Genomic DNA, 21,923 nt, shown 5'->3' on the forward strand with positions numbered 1-21,923 from the left:
TCCTAACGGCAGGAGATGGTGTTCCCTGCAGCTAACAAGCCAGGCAGCCATGTTTTTAACCTGCTCCTCCTTGCAGTCTTTCCCTTAGCCAGTTTTCTCTTCTCGGAAGCAAGCAAGCGGAGGATTCACGTTTTATTAAGAAAACTCCCTGTGCATAGTTTTCAGCCTCCACTCAGATCCCTGAACAGACTCACTGCTAGGATTCTTTTGGGTTGACAGCATCCAACCCTTGGTGACCTGAGACAGACCCCCGACCACAGGCTGCACTCCACAGTGGGGCAGGACCCTGGAGCCCCACCAGCCAGTTCATGCCCCCAACTTCTCAGACCAAGGCAGTCAGTGCTCAGAAGCCCCTGCTGCCAGCCCAGCCCAGCGGACAGATGCCCACCCCTAAGCAAGCCCAGCTGTCAGAGCAGGAGGCGCTTGGCTGGCCTCAGGCTAGAATGGGGCCAGCTCGGAGCTGGGCAGAGCCCAGTCTGTTTCAGATGTGATGAGGTCACGGGCCAGGACATGGGCCTTGTGGACACGGGAAGAGGACATGGGTCCTTTGTGGCCCAGGAGCCACGGGCTGCCCTCAACCTGGCAGCTAGAAAGAGAAACAGTCCTGCTGAATGAGGCAGTGACTCGAGTAAAACCCCCAAGATTCATGAGGGCCCATTGCTTGGCCCTGCCAGGGCTCCCTCCAAGGTTTATCTGGTCTTGCAGTCCACCCAAAGAAACCCGTGTGTCCACCCAAAGGAGCCCGTGTGTCCCTCTGTTCTGGGCAACTCAGAGTGGACCCACACTGCACGGATGGGCTCAGCCACGCAGGCAGCCCACCCAGTCAGTCCTGGAGGCCCCTCGGTGCCCACACCCAGAGCTCCTGGGGCAGAAGGCGTGTCAGGGGATTGGTACAGCCTTGATGACCCATCAATTGTTGGACAGATATTCCAACAATAATTTAGGTTCAGAGCGGGATTGCAAGTTTAATTACAACAACATGGGAGCTCTCGTTGAAATGAGTCAGAAGGTTACCTTTTTATCTGTATTCACCTATTCAGCACTGAATATATCATCATCTACATACCTCACAGAGGACCACACAAAAGGCCAGAAGGACCTGCATACGCTTCCTAATCTAAATAAATTTATTTACTGAATCTGGAAAATTAAACTTCAAGTTCACACTTTGGTTTTATCCAGTCCGTCTTATTTAAAAATGCACTCGCACGACTTCCCTGGTGGTCCAGTTAAGAATCCACCTGCCAGTGCAGGGGACAAGGTCCAGGGAGACTCCACATGTCGCGGGGCACCTAAGCCCATGCACCACAACTACTGAAACCCGTGCACCTTAAAGCCTGCGCTCCACAACAAGAGAAACCACAGCGAGGAGCCCAGGCACTGCAACTAGAGAGTGGCCCCTGCACAGCAACACAGACCAGCGCGGCCAAAAACAAAAATAAATTTAAAAATTTTTAAATAAAAATGCACTCTCGTATCTAACTTAATATCACAGCTAAGCCATACCTCTAAATAAGTTTCCCAGTTAAACAATCAAGACATAAGCTGCTTCACATATCACCTCTGTGCCAGTCAGAGATATTCCAGTCTGGGTGGCAACTTGGCTTGGCAAGAGGATAGCAAATTAAAAACGGCACCTGCTCTGGGCTGATGAATTGGGATGCTGCCCAGTACCAGGGCATGTGCCTTGGCAACAGAGCATGCAGGCTGGATCTCAGCCTCCTTCACCCTCTTGGCTAGACCCACCATGCAGTACACAACCTGCCCAACTGTACAAAGTAGCCACGGACAATACAGATTCAGAGCAGGATCGCAGGGACTTTCTTTGTTCCTCTATGACAATAATAATAATACTGAACCAGCACCCCACTCCAGTACTCTTGCCTGGAAAATTCCATGGAAGGAGGAGCCTGGCAGGCTACAGTCCATGGGGTCACAAAGAGTCGGACACGACTGAGCGACTTCACTTCACTAATCTTGCTAAATCCTGTATTTGCAGGTCTTGATGATCTGTTTGTTAAGTATTAAGAAGCTTACTAATAGGTAGAATTTTAAAATATTGTTTTGTTTTCATTTATATGGATCTGGTCTGAGACTCAACGATAGAGGTCACTGTCCATTAAAAAAAAATTGACAAAACAAAGGGGCTTTCCTCGTGGCTCAATGGTAAAGAAACTGCCTGCCAATGCAGGAGACACAGGTTCGAGTCCTGATCTGGGAAGATCCCCCACTCTTCAGAGCCCGTGCATGCAACTGAGCCCATGTGCCACAACTACTGAGGCTGTGCTCTAGAGCCTGGGAGCTGAAACTGCTGAAGCCCACGTGCCCTAGAGCCAGGGCTCTGCAACAAGAGAAGCCATTGCGATGACGAGCTCATGCACCAGGACGCCCCCATTCATTGCTAGAAAAATGCCCAAGCAGCAACAAAAACTCAGCATAGCCAAAAAACAAATAAATTAATTAAATGATTAAATAAAAATAAGAATGGCAGGTCTCCTACAGAACTCCATGGAGCTAAACACAGAGGAGAGACCTCATAAACTATTGCCCCCCATGAGTTCCCCCAGGTTTCCCTCAACCTAGTAATTTATCATTCTCTGTGGGCTTCCCTTATCTAATAAGCTTGGCAGTCCCAGGTCCAAAAAATCCCAAACTAAGAGCTAAAATTTTTCCAAAGCATATAGTGAAGGTGAGACACATGCAGCATTTCCCCAGCTACCTCACCAAAACCACCTCTGAGCACCCACAGCACCAGTAACACCCTCATCACCAGCTCCACACCATCGCACATTTTGGGACCATGCACAGAGCCGTGTGGATGAGCCCACCTGTGACAAGTGGGGGTCTGTCTCCCTAGTTTCAGCTCTAAAACCAAACTCTAAAGGAACATCCATCAATTTTTCAGCAGAAAAAATTATCTGGATCTCAACTTTTTAAATAACTGCATTTACCATTTTTGGCTGTGGAATAACTATTTATTACTTTTGGCTGTGGTGGGTCTCCATTGCTGCATGGGGTTTTCTCCAGTCTCGGAGAGCGGGCTCTACTCTATGCCTTGGTGCGCAGGTTTCTCATTGTGGTGGCTTCTCTTGTTTCAGAGCACAGACTCCAGGGCACTTGGGCTCAGCAGTTGTGGCTCACGGGCTTAGATCCTCCACGGCATATGGGATCTTCTTGGACCAGGGGTTGAATCCATGTCTCCTGCATTGGCAGGAGAAGTCCTTACCACTGAGCCACCAGAGAAGCCCCCTGATCTCAATTTTTAACACATTATTTTTTGACCTCTCTGTGCAGCTTGCAGGATCTTAATTCCCTGACCAGGGATCAAACCCAGGTCCCTGGAATGAAAGCACCAAGTCTTAACCACTGGACAGCCAGCAAATTCCCCTTCATGTCAATTTATTAACAAATTAAGGAACTAAAAGGCAAATTCTATCTACCAACATCAGGGCTTTACTACAATCCAAGCTTGGGGGTTCCCAAGTCCACTGCCCACCCTAGTACATTCACTTGAGCCATGTGCCTGGGCTGGGTAAATGCCTGCACTTTAAACTGAATATCACAGGCAAAGACTTGATTTGTCATATACAGCTGTTCCTAAAACTAATATCCTAGAATGTGCCTGACGCTATTAACCATTCATCTGTCTTCCCCATAATCCCATAAAGGATAAGAAAGATGATTAGAATTCAGAGCTATCCCACATCTGGCTTCACAGAAAGGAATCAAACTGTCACCAAGAGCAGCAGCTAGTTACAGGGGCAAGCACACCCATCTGAGACCCAGGTTCCAGCACCATCAACAAACTGGGTAGCCACAGGTTAAGTTACAGCTTCTTTAGGGTCAGATTCCTCACCTAGGAAACAAAGGAGGGGCACACGTGGATGGCTTCTAGATTCCTTCTGGTCTAAAATTATAAGTTGGAGTAGGAAACAGCAACCCACTCCAGTATTCTCACCTGGAGAATCCCATGAACAGAGGAACCTGGCAGGCTACAGTCCACAGGGTCCCAAAGAGTCAGACACATCTGAGCACGCATACGAAATTATATTCTAAGTTGAAGTTTAAAGATGTTTTGAGCCATCTGAAACCTCTATTACTGATTTACACCATGCTCTCACCTTGCTATGGACTGAACTGTATCCCCCTAGCCCCTAAATTCACACTTCTCACAGCCAGGCTCTATGCTTGGCACTTTCAGTTCAACTTCACATCAACTCTACAGTGGCAGGTAATCTTATCTGTGTGTGTGTGCTAAGTCACTTCAGTAGTGTCCGACTCTTTGGGATCCCATGGACTGTAGCTTGCCAGGCTCCTCTGTCCATGGGATTCTCTAGGCAATAATACTGGAGTGAGTTCCCGTGCCCTCCTCCAGGGGATCTTCCTGACCCAGGGATCGAACCTGCATCTCTTATGTCTCCTGCATTGACGGGCAGGTCCTCTATCACTAGTGTCATCTGGGAAATCCCGGAGGGGCCAGGATGAGGCCTAAAATGTATAGTTCTACGGATGGGTGATAAAGATCTATTTTTGTGAAGAACAGTAACCAGGGAGAAATAAGAAAAACAAAAGAGAACTCTACAGTAAGGTGCAGGAGGCCATAAAGAATGTTCCTCCAGCCACCTGACAATGTGGAAATCAACCGTCAGGATGGAGGAACACAGGAAAGAGAGTAAGGAATGAATAAAATCAGGAGGTTCTAACATATACAGGCTGGATTAAAAAGCCTGCCCACCCAGACCCCTCCCCATTTATTTCCCTTCTCAGGATAAACTGTGGACGATTTTGAAAATAGACCAAAAAGACATATTCAATGGATGAATAGGCCTTATTAGGACATAACTTTGCAAGTTATCTTATCCTATGGTTTTTATACTTTTCACAGTCTTTTGAATTATTATGCAACTCTGAAGTTATACATAAGAGATAGCAGTGCAAATAATTCTTGCCTGAAGACAGGTACATGGATTGTTTGGCAGAGAGACAACACACTCCCCCCTTCAAAGTCAAAGTTGCATCTACTGAAATTCATTTCATGGTATATGTATGTGTGCCTACTCTGAATTTTCCTTTGAACAGGCTATGACATCTTACTGGCTCCTTCATTATTTACTCTTTCATATTTGTATGTGAGTCATGATTTTATCTTTTAAAAATTATCCTCTAATACCCATAAACATGGTTTCCCAGGTGGCGCTAGTGGTTAAGAACTGGCCTGCCAATTCAGGAAATATAAAGAGAGGTGGGTTCAATCCTTGGGTCAGGAAGATCCCTGGAGGAGGGCATGGCAACCCACTCCAGTTTTCTTGCCTGAAGAATCCCATGGAGAGAGGAGCCTGGCAGGCTACAGTCCAGTGGGTGGCAGAATTGGACATAACTGAAGCGACTTAGCATGCATGCACCCATAAACAAACCAAGTCCAAAAGGGTGCCCAAGGGTGTATTAGCTGCTCTAAGAAGGGGAAAGAAAGGTTCCAGAAATCAATAATCCTTCCAACCCCACATACTTTGAAGGCCACTGGCACAAGCAAACAGGACAATCAAGCTTCAATCTTTATCCCTCTACCCTTCCTCTACCAGCAATTCTTAAATTTCACTGATAATCCAAGGAGTTAGAAGAGAAGGACTAAGGGACCTCACTCTGTAATACCACCCACCCCTCCCAACTATGACAGATGTGATTCATGGATTGTGCAAGAACTGAGAGCCAGAAGGTCTCTTAAAGCTGCCTGGCCCACCAGGAGCAATACCAGCAGAAGAGGGAAAACAGAAATGGGCTAAGTCCCTGTACAACAGGAAAGACGAGTGATGTTGGAACAAATCTCATAATCTGTCTAATGGTTGTATTACAGAATCACACACATGTAGGGGGTCCAGGTGTGGTCTCCAAAGGCAGACTAGTGAGCTCCCCACTCACTAGCTGTGGGGACTCTGAGTGAGTGATTGAACTCAGTAAGCCTCTGTTTCCTCAGCAGTAAAGTATCTGCCTCGTAGGACTGCTATGAGCATTAAATGAGCTAACACATGCAGAACACTAGCAGTCTGGACGTGGTAGAAGTGCAATAAATGTTAGCTTCAATATTTCTTTGTTTGAGAAACAAACAATGAAAAGTAACAACAAGGGAGATAATAAAACATGATTACCGCCTCTTCTCTCCCACTTGTCACATGCTTTCCGCCTCTGATCCTCACCTGAGTTGCTCAAAGTCTCTTAGCAGGCCTTGGATCATCTCATCCTTCTCAAAGCCATTCCTCACACTCTCTAACCCAGCAAGGGCCAACAGAAACACACGAGCCACGTGAGTAATTTCAAGTCTTCCAACAGTCATACTTTAAAAAGTAAAAAGAAATAGGTGGAGTGGACTTCCACAGTGGTACAGTGGATAGGAATCCACCTGCCAATGCAGGGGACATGGGTTCGATCCCTTGTCTGGGAAGATTTCACACGCTGCAGAGCAACCAAGCCCGAGTGCCACAGCCACTGAGCCTGCGCTCTACAGCCCACAAGCTGCAACTGCTGAGCCCTGCGCCTAGAGCCTGCGCTCTGCAGCAAGAGAAGCCACAGCAGTGAGAAGCCAGCACGCCGCAACAGAGTAGCCCCTTATCCACAGCTAGAGAAAGCCCTCGCACAGCAGTGAAGACCCACCACCACAAAAAAATACATAATTTAAAAAATAAGACTCCAAAATGGAGACCTTTCCTTGATCCATGGTTTCACATTTTAAAAAAAGAAACAGGTGGAGCAAATTTTAATAGTAAATTTAGTTTATCCCAATGTAGTCAAAATATCACCATTTTGACACATAATTTTACATTCTGGTTTTTCCTGTTACATCTTTAAACTCTAGCATGCATTTTACACTTATGCACACCTCAAATTCAATATGTCAGCAAATCTGGAAGACTCAGCAGCGGCCACAGGACTGGAAAAGGTCAATCCTCATCCCAATTCCCAAGAAGGGTAGTACTAAAGAATGTGCTAGCCATCAGACAATTGCACTCGTCTCCTATGCTACTAACGTCATGCTTAAAATCTTGCATGCCAGGCTTCAGCATTATGCAAACCAAGAACTTCCAGATGTCCAAGCTGGTTTTAGAAAAGGAAAAGAAACGATAGATCAAATTGCCAACATTTGCTGGATCGTAGAGAAACCAAGGGTATTTCAGAAAAATATCTACCTCTGTTTCATCAATTACACCAAAGCCTTTGACTGTGTTCAGTTCAGTTCAGGTGCTCAGTCGTGTCCAACTCTTTGCAACCCCATACACTGCAGCATGCTAGACTTTCTTGTCCATCACCAACTCCCGGAGCTTGCTCAAACTCATGTCCATGGAGTCGGTGATGCCATCCAACCATCTCATTCTGTCATCCCCTTTTCCTCCTGCCTTCAATCTTTCCCAGCACCAGGGTCTTTTCCAATGAGCCAGTTCTTCGCATCAGGTGGCCAAAGTATTGGAGCTTCAGCATCAGTCCTTTCAATGAATATTTGACTGTGTGGATCATAATGAACTGTGGAAAGCTCTTAAAGAGATGGGAATACCAGACCATCTTACCTGTCTCCCAAGAAACCTGTATGCAGGTCAAGAAGCAACAGTTAGAACCCTGTATGGAACAACTGATTGGTTCAGGATTGAAAATGGAATACGACAGGACCATCTGCTGTAACCCTGTTAGTTTAACCTATATGCTGAGCACATCATGAGAAATGCCACGCTGGATGAGTTACAAGCTGGAATCAAGACAGGCAGGAGAAACATCAACAATCTCAGATATGCGGATGATACCACTCTAATGGCAGAAGCCGAAGAGGAACTAAAGAGCCTCATTATGAGGGTGAAGGAGTAGAGTTAAAGAACTGGCTTAAAACGAAATATTAAAAAACTAAGATCATGGCATCTGGCCCCATTGCTGCATGGCAAATAGAAGGGGAAAATGTGGAAGTAGTGACAGAATTCCTCTTCTTGGATTCCAAACCCACTGCAGACAGTGACTGCAGCCATGAAATCAGAAGACTATTGCTTCTTGGCAGGAAAGCTATGACAAACCTAGACAGTGTGTCGAAAAGCAGAGATATTACTTTGCTGACAAAGGTCCATATAGTCAAGGCTATGGTTCTCCCAGGGGTCACGTATGGTTGTGAGAGTCGAACCGTAATTACAGAAGGCCAAGTGCTGAAGAACTGATGCCTTCAAACTGCAGTGCTGGAGAAGACTCCTGAGAGTCCCTCGGACAGCAAGGAGATCAAACCAGTCAAATCTTGAGGGAAATCAACCCTGAATACTTGTAGGAAGGCCTGATGCTGAAGCTGAAACTCCAGTATTTTGGTGATCTGATGCGAACAGCCAACTCATTGGAAAAGTCCCTGATGCTGGGAAAGATTGAGGGGAGAAGGAGAAAAGGGCATCAGAGGAGACGGCTGGATGGCATCACCGATTCAATGGACATGAGCTTGGGCAAACTTTGGGAAACTATGAGGGACAGAGAGGCCGCCTGCTGCAGTCCATGGGGTCGCAAAGAGTAGACCCCACTGGGAGACTTGAGGGAGCAACAGCACCTCAAGTTCATACTGGCCACACTGCAAGTGCTCAACAGCCACCGCTCTGCCCGCTCAACTCTTTCAGAAGATTCAAGTTCATTAGCCTAACAAGTTGGGCCCCATTTCGGTGCCCCCCACCCTCCCCCATCCCTGCCCTTCCATACCTTTGCCCGGTGAACCATACCTGCACCTCCTTCTCACCCATTTCACGCTCACACGTGACTCCCAGGAGCTGGTATACTCCTTCTCCACAGGACACACCATACCTGATTCCAGGCTCTAGCCATTCAACGTGCAAATATGTCCATTTCCCACAAGGGCTTCCTAGGAAGCCCACTGTCCTGGGCCACTAGTAGAGCACTTGGCTCCAGTGGTCAGGATGGATGGTGTACCTTTTCTGCCTCACATCAAACCCTCCAAGCCCCTCAGAGGCAGGGCTTTGTGTCCTATTGATGGAGGTACATTAGCACCTGGCCCAGCCTAGGTGTTCAACACATATATAAAGCACAGAGTTCTTTTTTCAAATGGAAAGAATATGTTAGAATTTTTACCAAAATCTAGTTACTGACCTTGATCTAACTCTAAAGTTATTTAGCCAACTCTTACTATGAAATTATATACATTGTGTAGGGCTTGGACCAAAAATGGTTGAAAGTAGACCAGCTATAAAGAAGCAACTACTGCTGGCAGAGCCATTGTTCCTGAGGTTTGTTTTTTTTCCACTGGCACAAAAAACTTTTAGCCTTAAACTGTTTTTCATAGCTGTGCTGGAATAAACGGGAAACCACAAAAATGAAGGCTTCCCCTGCACCAGTCATCAAACCGTAGTGGCAAGAAAGAAAGCATCCAAAATGATCCATGTTTGATTAAACCCAACATTTTAAGTGTTTATTAACCCACTGAATTCCCAAATTGAACAAACTGTTTGAAATGCTCAGAGACATCATTCTGGATGCCAGCATTTCCTACAGGCCTCTGCGGTCTTCAGTGAAGATCAAGGCCTCCCCTTCTCCGGCCTCACAGAACTGCTATTCTTCTGGTTTCACCAGAGAATGCCATAAAAACAAGCACAAGGACTCTCAGTTGTGACTTCTTCTTTGCACGTGTTAAGTGTCTGCTCTAAGGATTTTCAAAACACTGACTTGGCAGATCCTGAGTGACCCTCTCGCCCAGCAAGTCAATCAGAAAGCAGACAACTTTAATAATAATTACAGAACCCCTGGTTTTCATTTTATACTTTCCTAAGCAGAAAGTTTGGCAAAGCCTCTTATGGTTTCCTCTTCTTTTACAAAAATCTGTCTCCTAAGCAAAAGCTTCTGTTTCCTAGTAGCACTCTACACACTTTTAAAACTCAAGGTTTAAAAAAGAAAAAAGAATTACAACGGCATTTTGTTTCTATACTTTCTCCCCAATATTTTCCGTTTACAACAGAGTCCAGTTTGTCTGCTTAGAAATACATGTTATTGTTCTCTGATAGATTCCATGTTTTCAAACAATTGGACCTTTTAGGAACTATGTTAAATACTACATAAACTGTGACTTTTTTTTCTTTCTTCTATGAAACAAATATGAATATTCACCTGTTTATTCAGGGTCTCTCTATGGGCAGGCACTGTTTTAGACACTGGGGATATAGCAGGGAACTCAAAACACAAAGCTTCAGCTCTGGTGGAGTTGAAATTCCAGTTGGGTAGTCAATGCTGCAAAGCAAAGTAAAGCAGGGTGAAGGGGATAAAAAGCGGGACTGGGGGAACGTCCTGCTTTTGACAGGGTGGTCAGGGAAGGTCTCCCGGACAGAACAGGAGAATAGCAGTTCTGGAGAACAGAGCCAAGTGGGCATTTTGGGGAAGGGATGGATGGCGGAGAGGGGGCGGGGGCGGGGTGGGGGGCGGTCTATGGAAGACTGAACTTCAAATGCAAAGACTCTGAGACAGGAATATGTTAATCAAAGTTTCTGGCCAAGTGAAATAATCAGGACCTTAAAACCCTAGTCAAAAAAGAAATTGTGGGGGGAGAGGGAGGGAGGCTCATGAGGGAGAATATATATATATATATACACATACATACTTATGGCTGATTCACACTGTTGAATAGCAGAATTATCCTCCAATTTAAAATAAGAAGAAATAAAAAAAAAAGAAATTGATGCTGGGCTTTATATGAGGTTTTCTGAAATACAATTGGTACACAGTCCCTCAGTCTGACTCTCGATCTCGCACTTCTATATTAACAACCTTAGGGCTCCCAGGGGATACCCCCACTCTGAAAACGAGTGACAGACTCGACCATCTAATGTGAGCAAACAAGGCCACACACGGGAGGAGCTGAGAGGAGGGCTGGGCCTCCTTTTAAGTGAGAATTTTTCACACAAAAATCCTCCCCCCCAAGAAGTTAAACTGCGCCGTTCTTACATTTTGAGATAGACTACACTCTGTCTGTGATGTGTTTCTCTCTCTAGATAATCCACTTCTTACCTATCACTTTCTCTCTCACTGAATTCTTCCTGTGATGAGCTTCATTAAGTTCTAAAACCAGGTGTATGATCTCAATTGGAAGACTGTGGGGTTTGCCCAGGTTCCAGTCCCCGTGTATGGGCTCAAGTTCTAGTTCTGAGGTGAACAGTTTCAAAGGTTACCCAGTGTGTGACTGGCAGGGCCTGAAGTTGAATCTTGGCTATCCCACTTTAGTGTGATCGCTTGTAACCTCCACGCTGTAATGTTCCTGGTCTAACGTGCCCACAGCAATCTGTATATACATCACCCCTGCGCTATACTGCAACTATCTGTTTACATCTCTCTCCCAGCCTCGAGGTGCTCTTAAGAAAGAGCCATTCACGGAGAAGGAAATGGCAACCCACTTCAGTATTCTTGCCTGGGAAATCCCATGGACAGAGGAGCCTGGTGGGCTACTGTCCTTGGGGTCGCAAAAGAGTTATACATGAGTTAGCAACTAAACAAGACTATGCTAAAAATATTTTCAATAGTAAAGGATATTTTGTTACCTCCATTATAGCTTTAAAAATAACATTAAAAAAAAAAGAAATTAAACTGTTTCACAATAAGATGGTTTCCAAATCCTAAAAAGGCAAGCTCTTCTCCCAAAAGAGGTGTCACTTTCTGACTTCTGTACTACTCATCTGCCCCCTCTTCGGTTAGCTACAGGCCTGCTCCCAGCTCTGGACCACTTTAAACTGAGCCTCTGAAAGTGTAAACTGGCTCCTGGCCACCACATGAGATGCTAAGGCCATGCCCTCACCCAGAGGTGTCTTGCTCTCTCATTCTCTGCCTTTCCTGGTCTATTCGCCTTCTTAGACTCTGCTAAAGAATCCAAATCCCAACTTCTCTCACCCGCTTTTATCTCTTCTGCAAATACAGCCTGTCCCCCAGGAATATTCTTACTTTCCAAAGAAAAACCTCAGAACACACTGTCAATATATGAGCCCTTGCGGCTCTGATTTCAATGACTGGACTATTTCATAATTTAAAGTACAATACTTTTTTTTTAACTTAGGATGTACTTACATAGAGTCTGAGACAGCACAGGAAATCAGGGCTGTCTGGGAAAATGTAGGATCTGTGATCAGGCCTTTGACTATTGCTCTATTCTCTAATAAACAACTTTATTTTCTAAAGACACATGACATCATTCTACAAAAGGATTTGGAGCTACTTCTAGGAGTAAGGATAAAGAGTCAGCGAGTGATAGCTGTGGGTTGAAGGCCAGAATGCTGGTATTTTCAGTCATTTCAACAGCTCAGGAAGCTAAATGGACCATCATGGAAAATAAACCGCTGTGGCCGCCACACAGACCTCAGCCCTTAATGGGGTGAATCACACACCCCATTACCTGTGCTGGAGCTCAGGTAAACGCAGCACTAATTCCAGAGGCTGGAATATGCCTCTCCCCAGCATGCAGGAAAGCACCCATTCATTCTACCAGGAGAAGCCTCACGGATCTGACAGGGCGTGTACGCCTGACCCCTTGACCCCTCTAAGCATCCTCTGAGGTGCCATGACCTGGGAAAGGCTCTTAGAACTTTCTAATTGAGAAAAAAATTCATCATCGTGATAATTTAGAAATAGAAATAGAATAGAAATATCAAACTCTATCTTGTATATAACAGGAACTAACAGTGTGTACATGCTAAGTCACTTCAGTCGTGTCCAGCTTTTTGCGATCCCATGGACAGTAGCCCGCCAGACTCCTCTGTCCATGGGGTTCTTCAGACAAGAATACTAGAGTGGGTTGCCATGCCCTCCTCCAGGGGGTCTTCCCGACCCAAGGATTAAACCCGCGTCTCTTATGTCCCCCGCACTGGCAGGCTGATTCTTTACCAGCAGCGCCACCTGGGAAGCCCCAGCACAGTGTTGTAGGTCAATTATACTTCAAAATTAAACTCATAGAAAAAGAGATCAGAATTGTGGCTACCAGAGATGGAAGAAGGGAAGGAATGAAGGCAATCAAAAGGTACAAACTTCTAGTTACAAGATAAATAAGTACTAGGAATGTTATGTACAATAGAGTAAGTATAATTAACATTGCTATTGTTATATATGAAAGCTGTCAAGAGAGTAAATTCTGAGAGTTTTTCTAGTCACAAGGCAAAAAAGATTTTTTCTCTTTCTTTTTTTTTTGGCTGTGCCACATGGCATGTGGGGTCTTTGTTCCCATATCAGGGATTGAACCTACGTCCACTGCAGTGAAAGCACCGAGTCTTAACTACTGGACCTCCAGGCAAGTCCTCTACTTCTTTAATTTTTATCTATAGGAGAGGGCTGTTCATTAAAGTTAACTGTGGCAACCATTTCATGATGTATGTGAATTAAATCATCATGCTGTATACCTTAAACTTACAGTGCTTATGTTAAGTATATCTCAATAAACCAACCCACTCCGGTATTTTCTCGCCTGAAAAAGCATATGGACAGAGGAGACTGGCAGACTACAGTCCATAGGGTCACAAAGAGTCGGGACACGACTGAGTGACAGAGCACTCACACACATACGGCAATAAAATGGAAAGGAAATTTTAAAAAAAAGAAAGAAAGAAAGAACAAAGGTCTTCCAGAGCTGTCAACTGAGAATTAATTTGGTCCTGGGACCTAAGAGGAGTCCTGAAGGTCTTACCGAGCTCACCATTTCCCACTGGAGGTTCTTGTGGGTATGGACATTGGTAACTTGGAATAAACCGAGACCTTTAGGTATTTATAGGACCAAGTTCATAATTTTTTTGAAAAATGTTCAGAAATGTAATGATATTGCCCTTTGATCTAGTAGAAGTACTACTTGAAATTTAACACCACCACCACCAAAATAGTAACAATTCAAAAGAAGAATGCAGGACATTTATTGAAGGATCCTTCCTTTTAGCAAAAAATTGGAAATCATGATCAGGGGAAACCATGATCAGGGGATCTAATGCAGTCTTTGGAAGGGAAAAATTCCAAAATTCTTTTCATTGCCTACGATTTTTTTCCCTAATTTCCTTCTAAGTTACAATGTTTTCTTTTTCCATTGAGATTTACCTGGCATATAACATTATAACAGGGTGTACAACAGAATGATTCAATATCTCTATATACAAATATCTGTATCAATAATGATGCAGACATTATCACCACATGATCAGCACAGTAGGTCTTATTTAACATGCATCATTATACATAGTTAAAAAATTTTTTCCTGTGAGAGCCTATCAGATCTATTATCTTAGCAACTTTCAATTGCAATACAATTGCAATACAGTATTATTAACTACAGTCACCATGCTATAGGGTAAATTCCTTTCAGATGCAAGAAGTTTTCCCATTAGCATCAACAAATGTATTAAGCACCTGCTATTACGCAGAAGGCTTTTTTTTTTTTTAAGGAAGATAGACTGAAAAACTTCCTAAGCTTCAAGTTTCTTCAAGATATCTGTATTATTGAAATCATTCTCCCCAAGGGCCTCCAAATTACAAAGTAAGGAAAGTAATAAGAGGTTAACTAAACATTATGATTGGTATAACAGCTTTAAGGCTAATCTATCCTGAGGTAGAGCTAGTGACAGCTGACGCCCTGGGAATATTTGAATAGAAGATATTTGCATGTGATATACAAAAGGATGAAGAGTCATACAGTGAAAAGTAAGTCTCCCTTCCACCCTGACCCTTGGTCGCCCAGTTTCCCAACTAGGACATTTCAGAGATATGTGACAGTGCCAACAGGTTCACGTGACTTCTGTGTGAGAGACACTCTGCTAAGGACTTTGTACAGAAGGCTCACAGGTGCCGTGCCAGTAGCGCTCTGATCAGCTTCGATTTACAAAGAAGGAGACCTGCTTGTGGCCTGAAGTGAACAAGCAACAGCCCAAAGTCTTGCAGTGATAAAAGACATAAAGCCCGTACTCTCAGAACCCCTCCTCATCCCCCTTCCCCCTACCCACACCCCTGAACTCTGCATTCTCTCTTCAAGTTGCTGTTTCCTCAGCCCTGGAAACCAATCCTTCACCACTCCTCTGATTAACTTGACTTTGCATATCAATTTTAGAATCATCTTGTCTCTTAAAAACAAACAAACAAACAAACAACACCTTGCTGGGATTTTGGGATTATGTTAAACCTACAGGTCAATTTGTGGAGAAAAGATATTTTAATAACTATATTGAGTCTTCCAATTCATGAATATGTCTGCCCACTTATATCGGTAGTCTTTGATTTCCTCCTTTAGTGTTTTATAGCTTTCAGATCCCGTACATGTTTTATTAGATTTAGACCTATTTCATTTGTTTCAGAGCTATCGTAACTGACATGGGTTGCTCCCCGCCCCCAATTTCAGCTTCCAGTGATTTATTACTAGGATATAAAAATATGATTGATTTTTGTGTGTTAACCTTGCTAACTCACACATTAGTCCTTGGAGCTTTTCATTGATTCCCATGGGACTGTCTACATAGACAATCATGCCATCTGCAAATAGGACAGCTGTTCTTTCTTTCCAATCTGAATGCCTTCTATTTACTTTTCCTGCACTGGCTAGCACTTCCAGTAGGATGTGGAATAGCAGTGGTGAGAACAGACTTCACTGCCTTGCTCCCCATCTTAAGGGGAAAGTATTCTCTCACCACCAAGTATGTTAGCTGTAGATTTCTGGCAGATGCCCTTTTCCAGGTTTGCTTGGCAACATTTATCATGAATGAATGCTGAATTTTCTCAAAAGTTCTTTTTTCTGCACTGACATAATCAAGTGTTTTTTGCCCTTTAAACTGTTAGCATGGTGGATTCTATCTCCTGATTTTGGAAAACTGAACCAGCCTTTTGTTCCTGGGACAAACCACAATGATTGTGATGTACTATTCTTTCTACATAACATTGCTGGATTTGATTTCCTCATATTTGTTGAGGATTTTTGTGCCTGTGTTCATGAGGATGAACATGGTCTGGAGTGTTCTTTTCTTGAACTGTCTTTGTCTGGTTTTAAACAGACGTGTACTAGACATTTTTCTGAGGACTTGAATGATAATTTTACTATTTTAAGCATCATAAAAACTTATGAATGGTTTTAATCTTCAATTTTCTGCTAGAATTTCCTTGACTCCAAGTTTTTGAGCAGGAACACAACTTTCAAAGATAACAAAATTCCCAAGGGAAAATAAAACTATTCTAACTATTCTCACCTTAAGGTACATGTGAGAATCTCATGCAATGGAACTATTTCACCTGTCATTCTCTGCAGGTCCCCACCCTGCTTCAGTATAGTCAGCTAAGCAGGAACTGTGCTCCCCAGCCTGGGATGAAAAACTGACACAGTTTCTATCAAATAAAAGATACATTATTACCCAACCCTGAAATGCAAATACTCACAGTGGTCACTGAGTTACCTAAGAAAGCACCTGCCAAACATTAACCCCTTTAGTTCTTATAATTCCCCAAACGTTCACAAACGTTCAGTCATTACCACTCACATTTTACTATGCTGCTAAGCTGCTGCTAAGTCGCGTCAGTCGTGTCCAACTCTGTATAACCCCATAGACGGCAGCCCACCAGGCTCCCCCATCCCTGGGATTCTCCAGGCAAGAACACTGGAGTGGGTTGCCATTTCCTTCTCCAATGCATGAAAGTGAAAAGTGAAAGTGAAGTCATGTCCGACTCCTCACGACCCCATGGATTGCAGCCTACCAGGCTCCTCCACCCATGGGATTTCCCAGGCAAGAGTACTAGAGTGGGGTGCCATTGCCTTCTCCGACATTTTACTATGGGAGAAGCCAAATCACAATGGGATTAAGAGATTTCAAGGCGATCAGCAGAGCTAAAGTCTGAATTTAAACATCACCTACTACCCAACTTTGTTTTAAAAAATAGTCCTAGACAAATGCAATGCAAGGTCAGAAGGTCAATCAGGCATGGGAGGAACTTCAGAAAGGGATTCAGGGACTTCCCAGATGGTCCAGTGGTTAAGACTTCCACTGCAGATGGCACGGGTTCCAACCCTGGTTGGGGAAGTAATATCCCTCAAGCTGGGCAGCACAGCCCAAAAACATTAATACAAGTGATGAAAGGAAGAAAGGGAGAGAGAAAAGAGAGAGAGAAGGAAAGAAGGAAAGGAAAGAAAGAAAGGAATCTGATGCAAAAGAGCTCACTGAGGGGTGTTTTAGGAACTTAAATGCTGATTCTGGTCTTGGCTCTTTTGACAAGGCCCATCCCCTCACTGCAGAAAGTGAGCAAGACTAATGGCTGAGGAACAGGACACTACACAGGAACTGCTCTCCTAGGCACAGCACAATGGCCACAGAGAAATCAAAATGCTTGTAGAGCGTATCATTTCAGCATGTAAGAGTCAGCCAAAAGATCACCCAAAAGGGTGGACCAAAGACCAGAGAAATGTTCCTGGACTCAAGGTCTGTCCTGCTCAGTGGAACAACTCAAAGTGATATGTTCAGGAGGCAGTAAAGGGTAAATGTGCGTGCGTGCTAAGTCACTTCAGTCGTGTTTGACTCTATGCAACACTATGGACTATAGCCTGCCAGACTCCTCTGTCCACGGGATTCTCCAGGCAAGCATACTGGACTGGGTTGCCATGCCCTACTCCAGGGGATCGTCCCGACCCAGGGATCGAACCCACATCTCTTATATCTCCTGCATTGGCAGGCAGGTTCTTTACCTCTAGCACCACCTGGAAAGCCTAAAGAGCATACTGCCTGGGTTCAAATCCCAGTTCCACCAACCATGAGGCCTTAAAGGAGTCACAACCTCTGTGCCTCTAATTTTCTCATCCATAAAAGTGACGAGAGTAAGCATTCATTAATGATGTCCGCTGTTATTATTACTCAGAAAGTTGTCCCACCGAGGGCCTGTGCTTTTCTGACACTGTCCTAACATCAAGGTATAATTGATAGCGTGCCCCTCCCCATCATAAGAGCAAAATTCTGCTTTCAACCAAGTGTGCTTGAGAAAAAAACAAAATCAAAATAGAACAATGAACAATAAATAAACATTAACTATTTCATTAAATGATGTCTGGGAGCTAAAAACCAATAAGCACTCACAGAATCCACATTCAAAAGGAAGAAGAAGGTATTTAAATCTATAGCTTAAACCAACTGTTTTCCTACAAAAAGTACATTCACATTGTTTGAGATATTCTCCCCAACGATATAAACTATGAAAATGCACTGATTAATCTCCATGCTATTTCAGATTAGTTTTATGATCAAATAAGGTTCCACTTAAAAGATCAATTTAACTTTTAAATCACTAGGAAGTAAGCTATCTTTAGTTCAAATATGTAATTTTAGGACTTCCCCGGCGGCGCAGTGGATAAGAATCTGCCTGCCAATTTGGGGATCACAAGCTGGATCTCTGGTCTGTGAAGTTTCACGTGCTATGGAGCAACTAAGCCTGTGTGCTCTAGAGCCCATGTTCCCCAACCAGTGAAGAGTAGCCCTCTCTCTGGCAACCAGAGAAAGATCAACCAAAAACAAATAACAAAAACTTTTTTAAAAAGAGGGACCAGAGAGGTGGTGAAAGTTTATTTTTAAAAATTTAGTTATAATTTTGGGGTGGCATTTTCATCACGTTTCTTTAATTAATTAGCAACAGTGACAGCTAACATTTTATTACACACTAACTAAGCACCTAATAAGCTAGGTGCTAATTTCCACCTATTACCTCATCCTCTTAATCCTGAGGGAGGTATAGGCTCATTTTACAGAAGAACCCCAGCCTTGATGCTGACTATTTACGGTTCTGACAGAGAACTGATAGCCAGTACCTGTATATAAAGTTTTAAAGCTAAAATGATACAGAGCTTCCCTGGTGGCTCAGCTGATAAAGAACCCACCTGCCAATGTAGGAGATACAAGAAACGTCTGATCCCCGGGTCAGGAAGATACCCTGGAGAAGGAAATGGCAACTCGCTCCAGTACTTTTGCCTGGAAAATTCCACAGACAGAGGAGCCTGGCGGGCTACAGTCCATGGGGTCATGAAAAGTCGGACACAACTGAGCATGCATACACAGGTATAAAGTTTTAACACTAAAAATGATTACAGAAAGGTAAGTCTCAAACTCTAACGTGCAGGAGAACTTCTGGCAAATCTTGCTAAACTGTAGATTATGATTCATAAGGTCTGAGGTGAAGCCTATGATTCTGCAATTCTAACAAGCTCTTAGATGCTAGGACTACAGCCGACCACACTTGGAGCAAGGACCTACAGGTGGCAATAGGCCACAGACCACAAAAAAATGTCTCTAAAGACTAAAACAAAATTTTAAAAAATAAAACTTTTCACAAAAGCCACAGAATTAAAACTTATATGAAACATATTTCTTGATGGGATGTCGCAACATCTTAGAAATATCTTCAGGGATTTCTCTGGTGGTACAGTGAATAGGACTCCAAGCTGCCAGTGCTTCCAAGGCAGGAGAGATGGGTTCGATTCCTGGTCAGGGAACTAAGATCCCACATGCTATGTGGGGCAGCCAAAAAAAAAAAAAAATCTTCATAACAACTCTTGTTTTCTTTTCCAGTTTAAGTCAAGAGTCCAATTTCTTGGAGTTTTGTGGAAGGGTTTTCCCCCTAAAAACCCTGAGTTTTTAATCAAGGCTGAAAAGCTAAATGCATGGGAGACTATTTCATGTTGCCATACCCTTCAAGCAGATCCCTGTCCTTCACTCACCCACATATAAGACAACCTCTCACTGTTTAAATTCTAGAGGCAAGAGTTAGGGGAGATTTTAGGAGCTGGACACCAAAGTTCTTCCAGATGAAAAGTAAAGTTCTACCAAAAATAGCAACTTACAAAAAGGCAATGATAAATACCATTTATCATTGGTTTCCATTTATGGCCTTAGGTGACAAAATTCCAGCAATGAGGTGATAGCTAACATGTTATACAAACTACTGGATTTCATTCTTTTACCAGATCCCTTAAGTGGCAGGTCTGTTTACCTTCAAAAGTCCGAGTGAACAAAGCAAGGTACTTAACAAGATCCCTAAATTTCACCTGGGTCCAAATTCCCTTTCTCCCAGCTCTTTTATTCACTTGTGATTATCTGTGCTGTACTCAAACATCAGCTAGCTGCTTCTTGTAAATGGCACCTCCCCCACCTTCTCCATTCTCTTTACTAACAGCAGTGCCTAAGTCCAGAACCAATATATCTCTGAGCACATTCCAGTTTAACAGATAAGGTCAGTTTAAAATTCTAGAGAGGAATAACCTGCTCCGTTTGTCCTTCCTGAGAGCCCTTCAAAAACTACCACCCCACAGTCAGCAGAACAAGCCTTTCACCCAAAAGAAAGATAAAACAGGCTATGATTCTGCAATTTACAAACACTGAGACCTTTAATGAAAGGATATTCACGTTAAATGATTCCCAAGGAACCTTTACCAACGTACTCAAGTAAGCACGAGGAGACCAATGCTTGGAAGAAACAAAATGCATATACCGTGCAGGTCCGTGCAAATGGCTTCTCTGGCTGAGAAGTCAATGAAGTTTTGTAAGGGGCCTCAGCGGAAGGCCTACCTGTGTCAGGCAATACCGAGACACAGTTTTGTCCCAACAAGAGCATGCTCTATCCACAAACAGAGCTAAGCAACTAACCAAACAGGCTCGTTAGAAACCCACAAAAGAGGGGCAGAGGGGACACTGTCCTGAAAGCCCTGGAAGCTAAAAATAAGTATTCTGAGGAACGAGCTCTACCATAGACAAGCCCAACAGAAAGTTCTCTGTTTCTATTACCTCCAAAACTGGCTGCCCTCCTGCAGTGATTTAACTCTGGGTACCAACTGGGCAATGCCAGCCACCGTGCTGGGGCGGAAGATTCAGAGATGCCGGTTCTGTCTTCTGGGCTAATTAGAAGGAATCAAAACCTCTGCAATATAAACTGGAGACTCTGCGGGCAGAGTTGGGCTCCCTCAATGCATCTAGACTACATGCCTCCATTCAACCAACATTTATTTGAGCGTCTACCATATGCTCAGCATTTTGCTGGGCACTGGGGAAGAAACCTTTCCCAGTAGTGGAACCAGAGACAAACGAGGACGGTCCTGAGCAGTGGCGGATGTGCGGCCCCCGAAAACCTAACAAGTTGTTGCTATGACCAGCAGCACCCAGGGGAAGGCGTGACCCCCGCCGGGTTCCGCGGACCACCAAGTCCAACAGTGAAAGAGGCTGGCGATAGCCAAGGCTGGCGTGGACAGGTAGGCCCGGGGGCAGGTGTTCAGGTAGAAGGCGCACAACTGAGGCAGCAGGGCTGGGGAAGGCGGGGTCCCCAGGGGAGGCGGGAGGGAAGCCCGGGGATCCGGCTAGAAGAGGGGGCGCAAGGAGCTGGGCGATGGGAAGTCTGGGGCGCGGTGGAGGCCGGCAGGGCCTGCGCCCCCTGAAGCGGGAGCAGCGAGGGAAGGCGCGCGGCTAGGCCGCCCGCCCGCACCTGGGGCCCCGCCCGGCACCTACCACTTGGGCGACCTTGAGGCAGCCGAGCGCGCCGCGCAGGTAGTCGGGGTCGCAGCGCAGGCCGGCCAGCCCGCGGCGCTGGCTCACCGGCTCGGTGGTGGGCTGGTACGGGCTGCTGGCGCCCGAGATCATGGAGGTGCTCGAGGCCTCGCCCTCGAAGCCGTCCAGCTCCTCGCCGCTCCGCATGCTGCCGCCCGGCCCGAGCCGCCTCGCGCGGCTGGCTCCCGGCGCCCGGAGCTGGCGGGCTCAGCAGGGCCGCAGCATTGCCGCCGCCGCCGCCGCCGACGGAGACGACGACAGACTGACTTCCCGCACCAGCGCCGCCGCCGCCTCTGCACCCGCCGCCCCGCTGCGGCCACGGTTCGGTCCGCTCGGGCTCGGCTCCCGCCGCCTCAGCAGCGGAAAGGGAGGGAGGCGGGAGCGAGTGGAGAGAGAACGAGGCGGGAGCCGGCGCGG

At 45.1% G+C, this 21,923-nt stretch overlaps 1 protein-coding gene across 1 annotated transcript in view; it reads right to left on the reverse strand.

Annotated features, from left to right (window-relative positions):
* The window catches only part of CMTM4 (CKLF like MARVEL transmembrane domain containing 4), a 79,095-nt gene extending 57,172 nt beyond the window's left edge, over positions 1–21,923 (reverse strand). Inside the window, exon 1 of the mRNA XM_018062087.1 lies at positions 21,468–21,923. Coding sequence (XP_017917576.1) covers positions 21,468–21,653 — 186 coding nt within the window. The 5' untranslated portion in view covers positions 21,654–21,923. The remainder of the gene's footprint in view (positions 1–21,467) is intronic.

Source organism: Capra hircus, chromosome 18 (assembly GCF_001704415.2).
Source record: "Capra hircus breed San Clemente chromosome 18, ASM170441v1, whole genome shotgun sequence".
Taxonomy (NCBI): Eukaryota; Metazoa; Chordata; class Mammalia; order Artiodactyla; family Bovidae; genus Capra; species Capra hircus.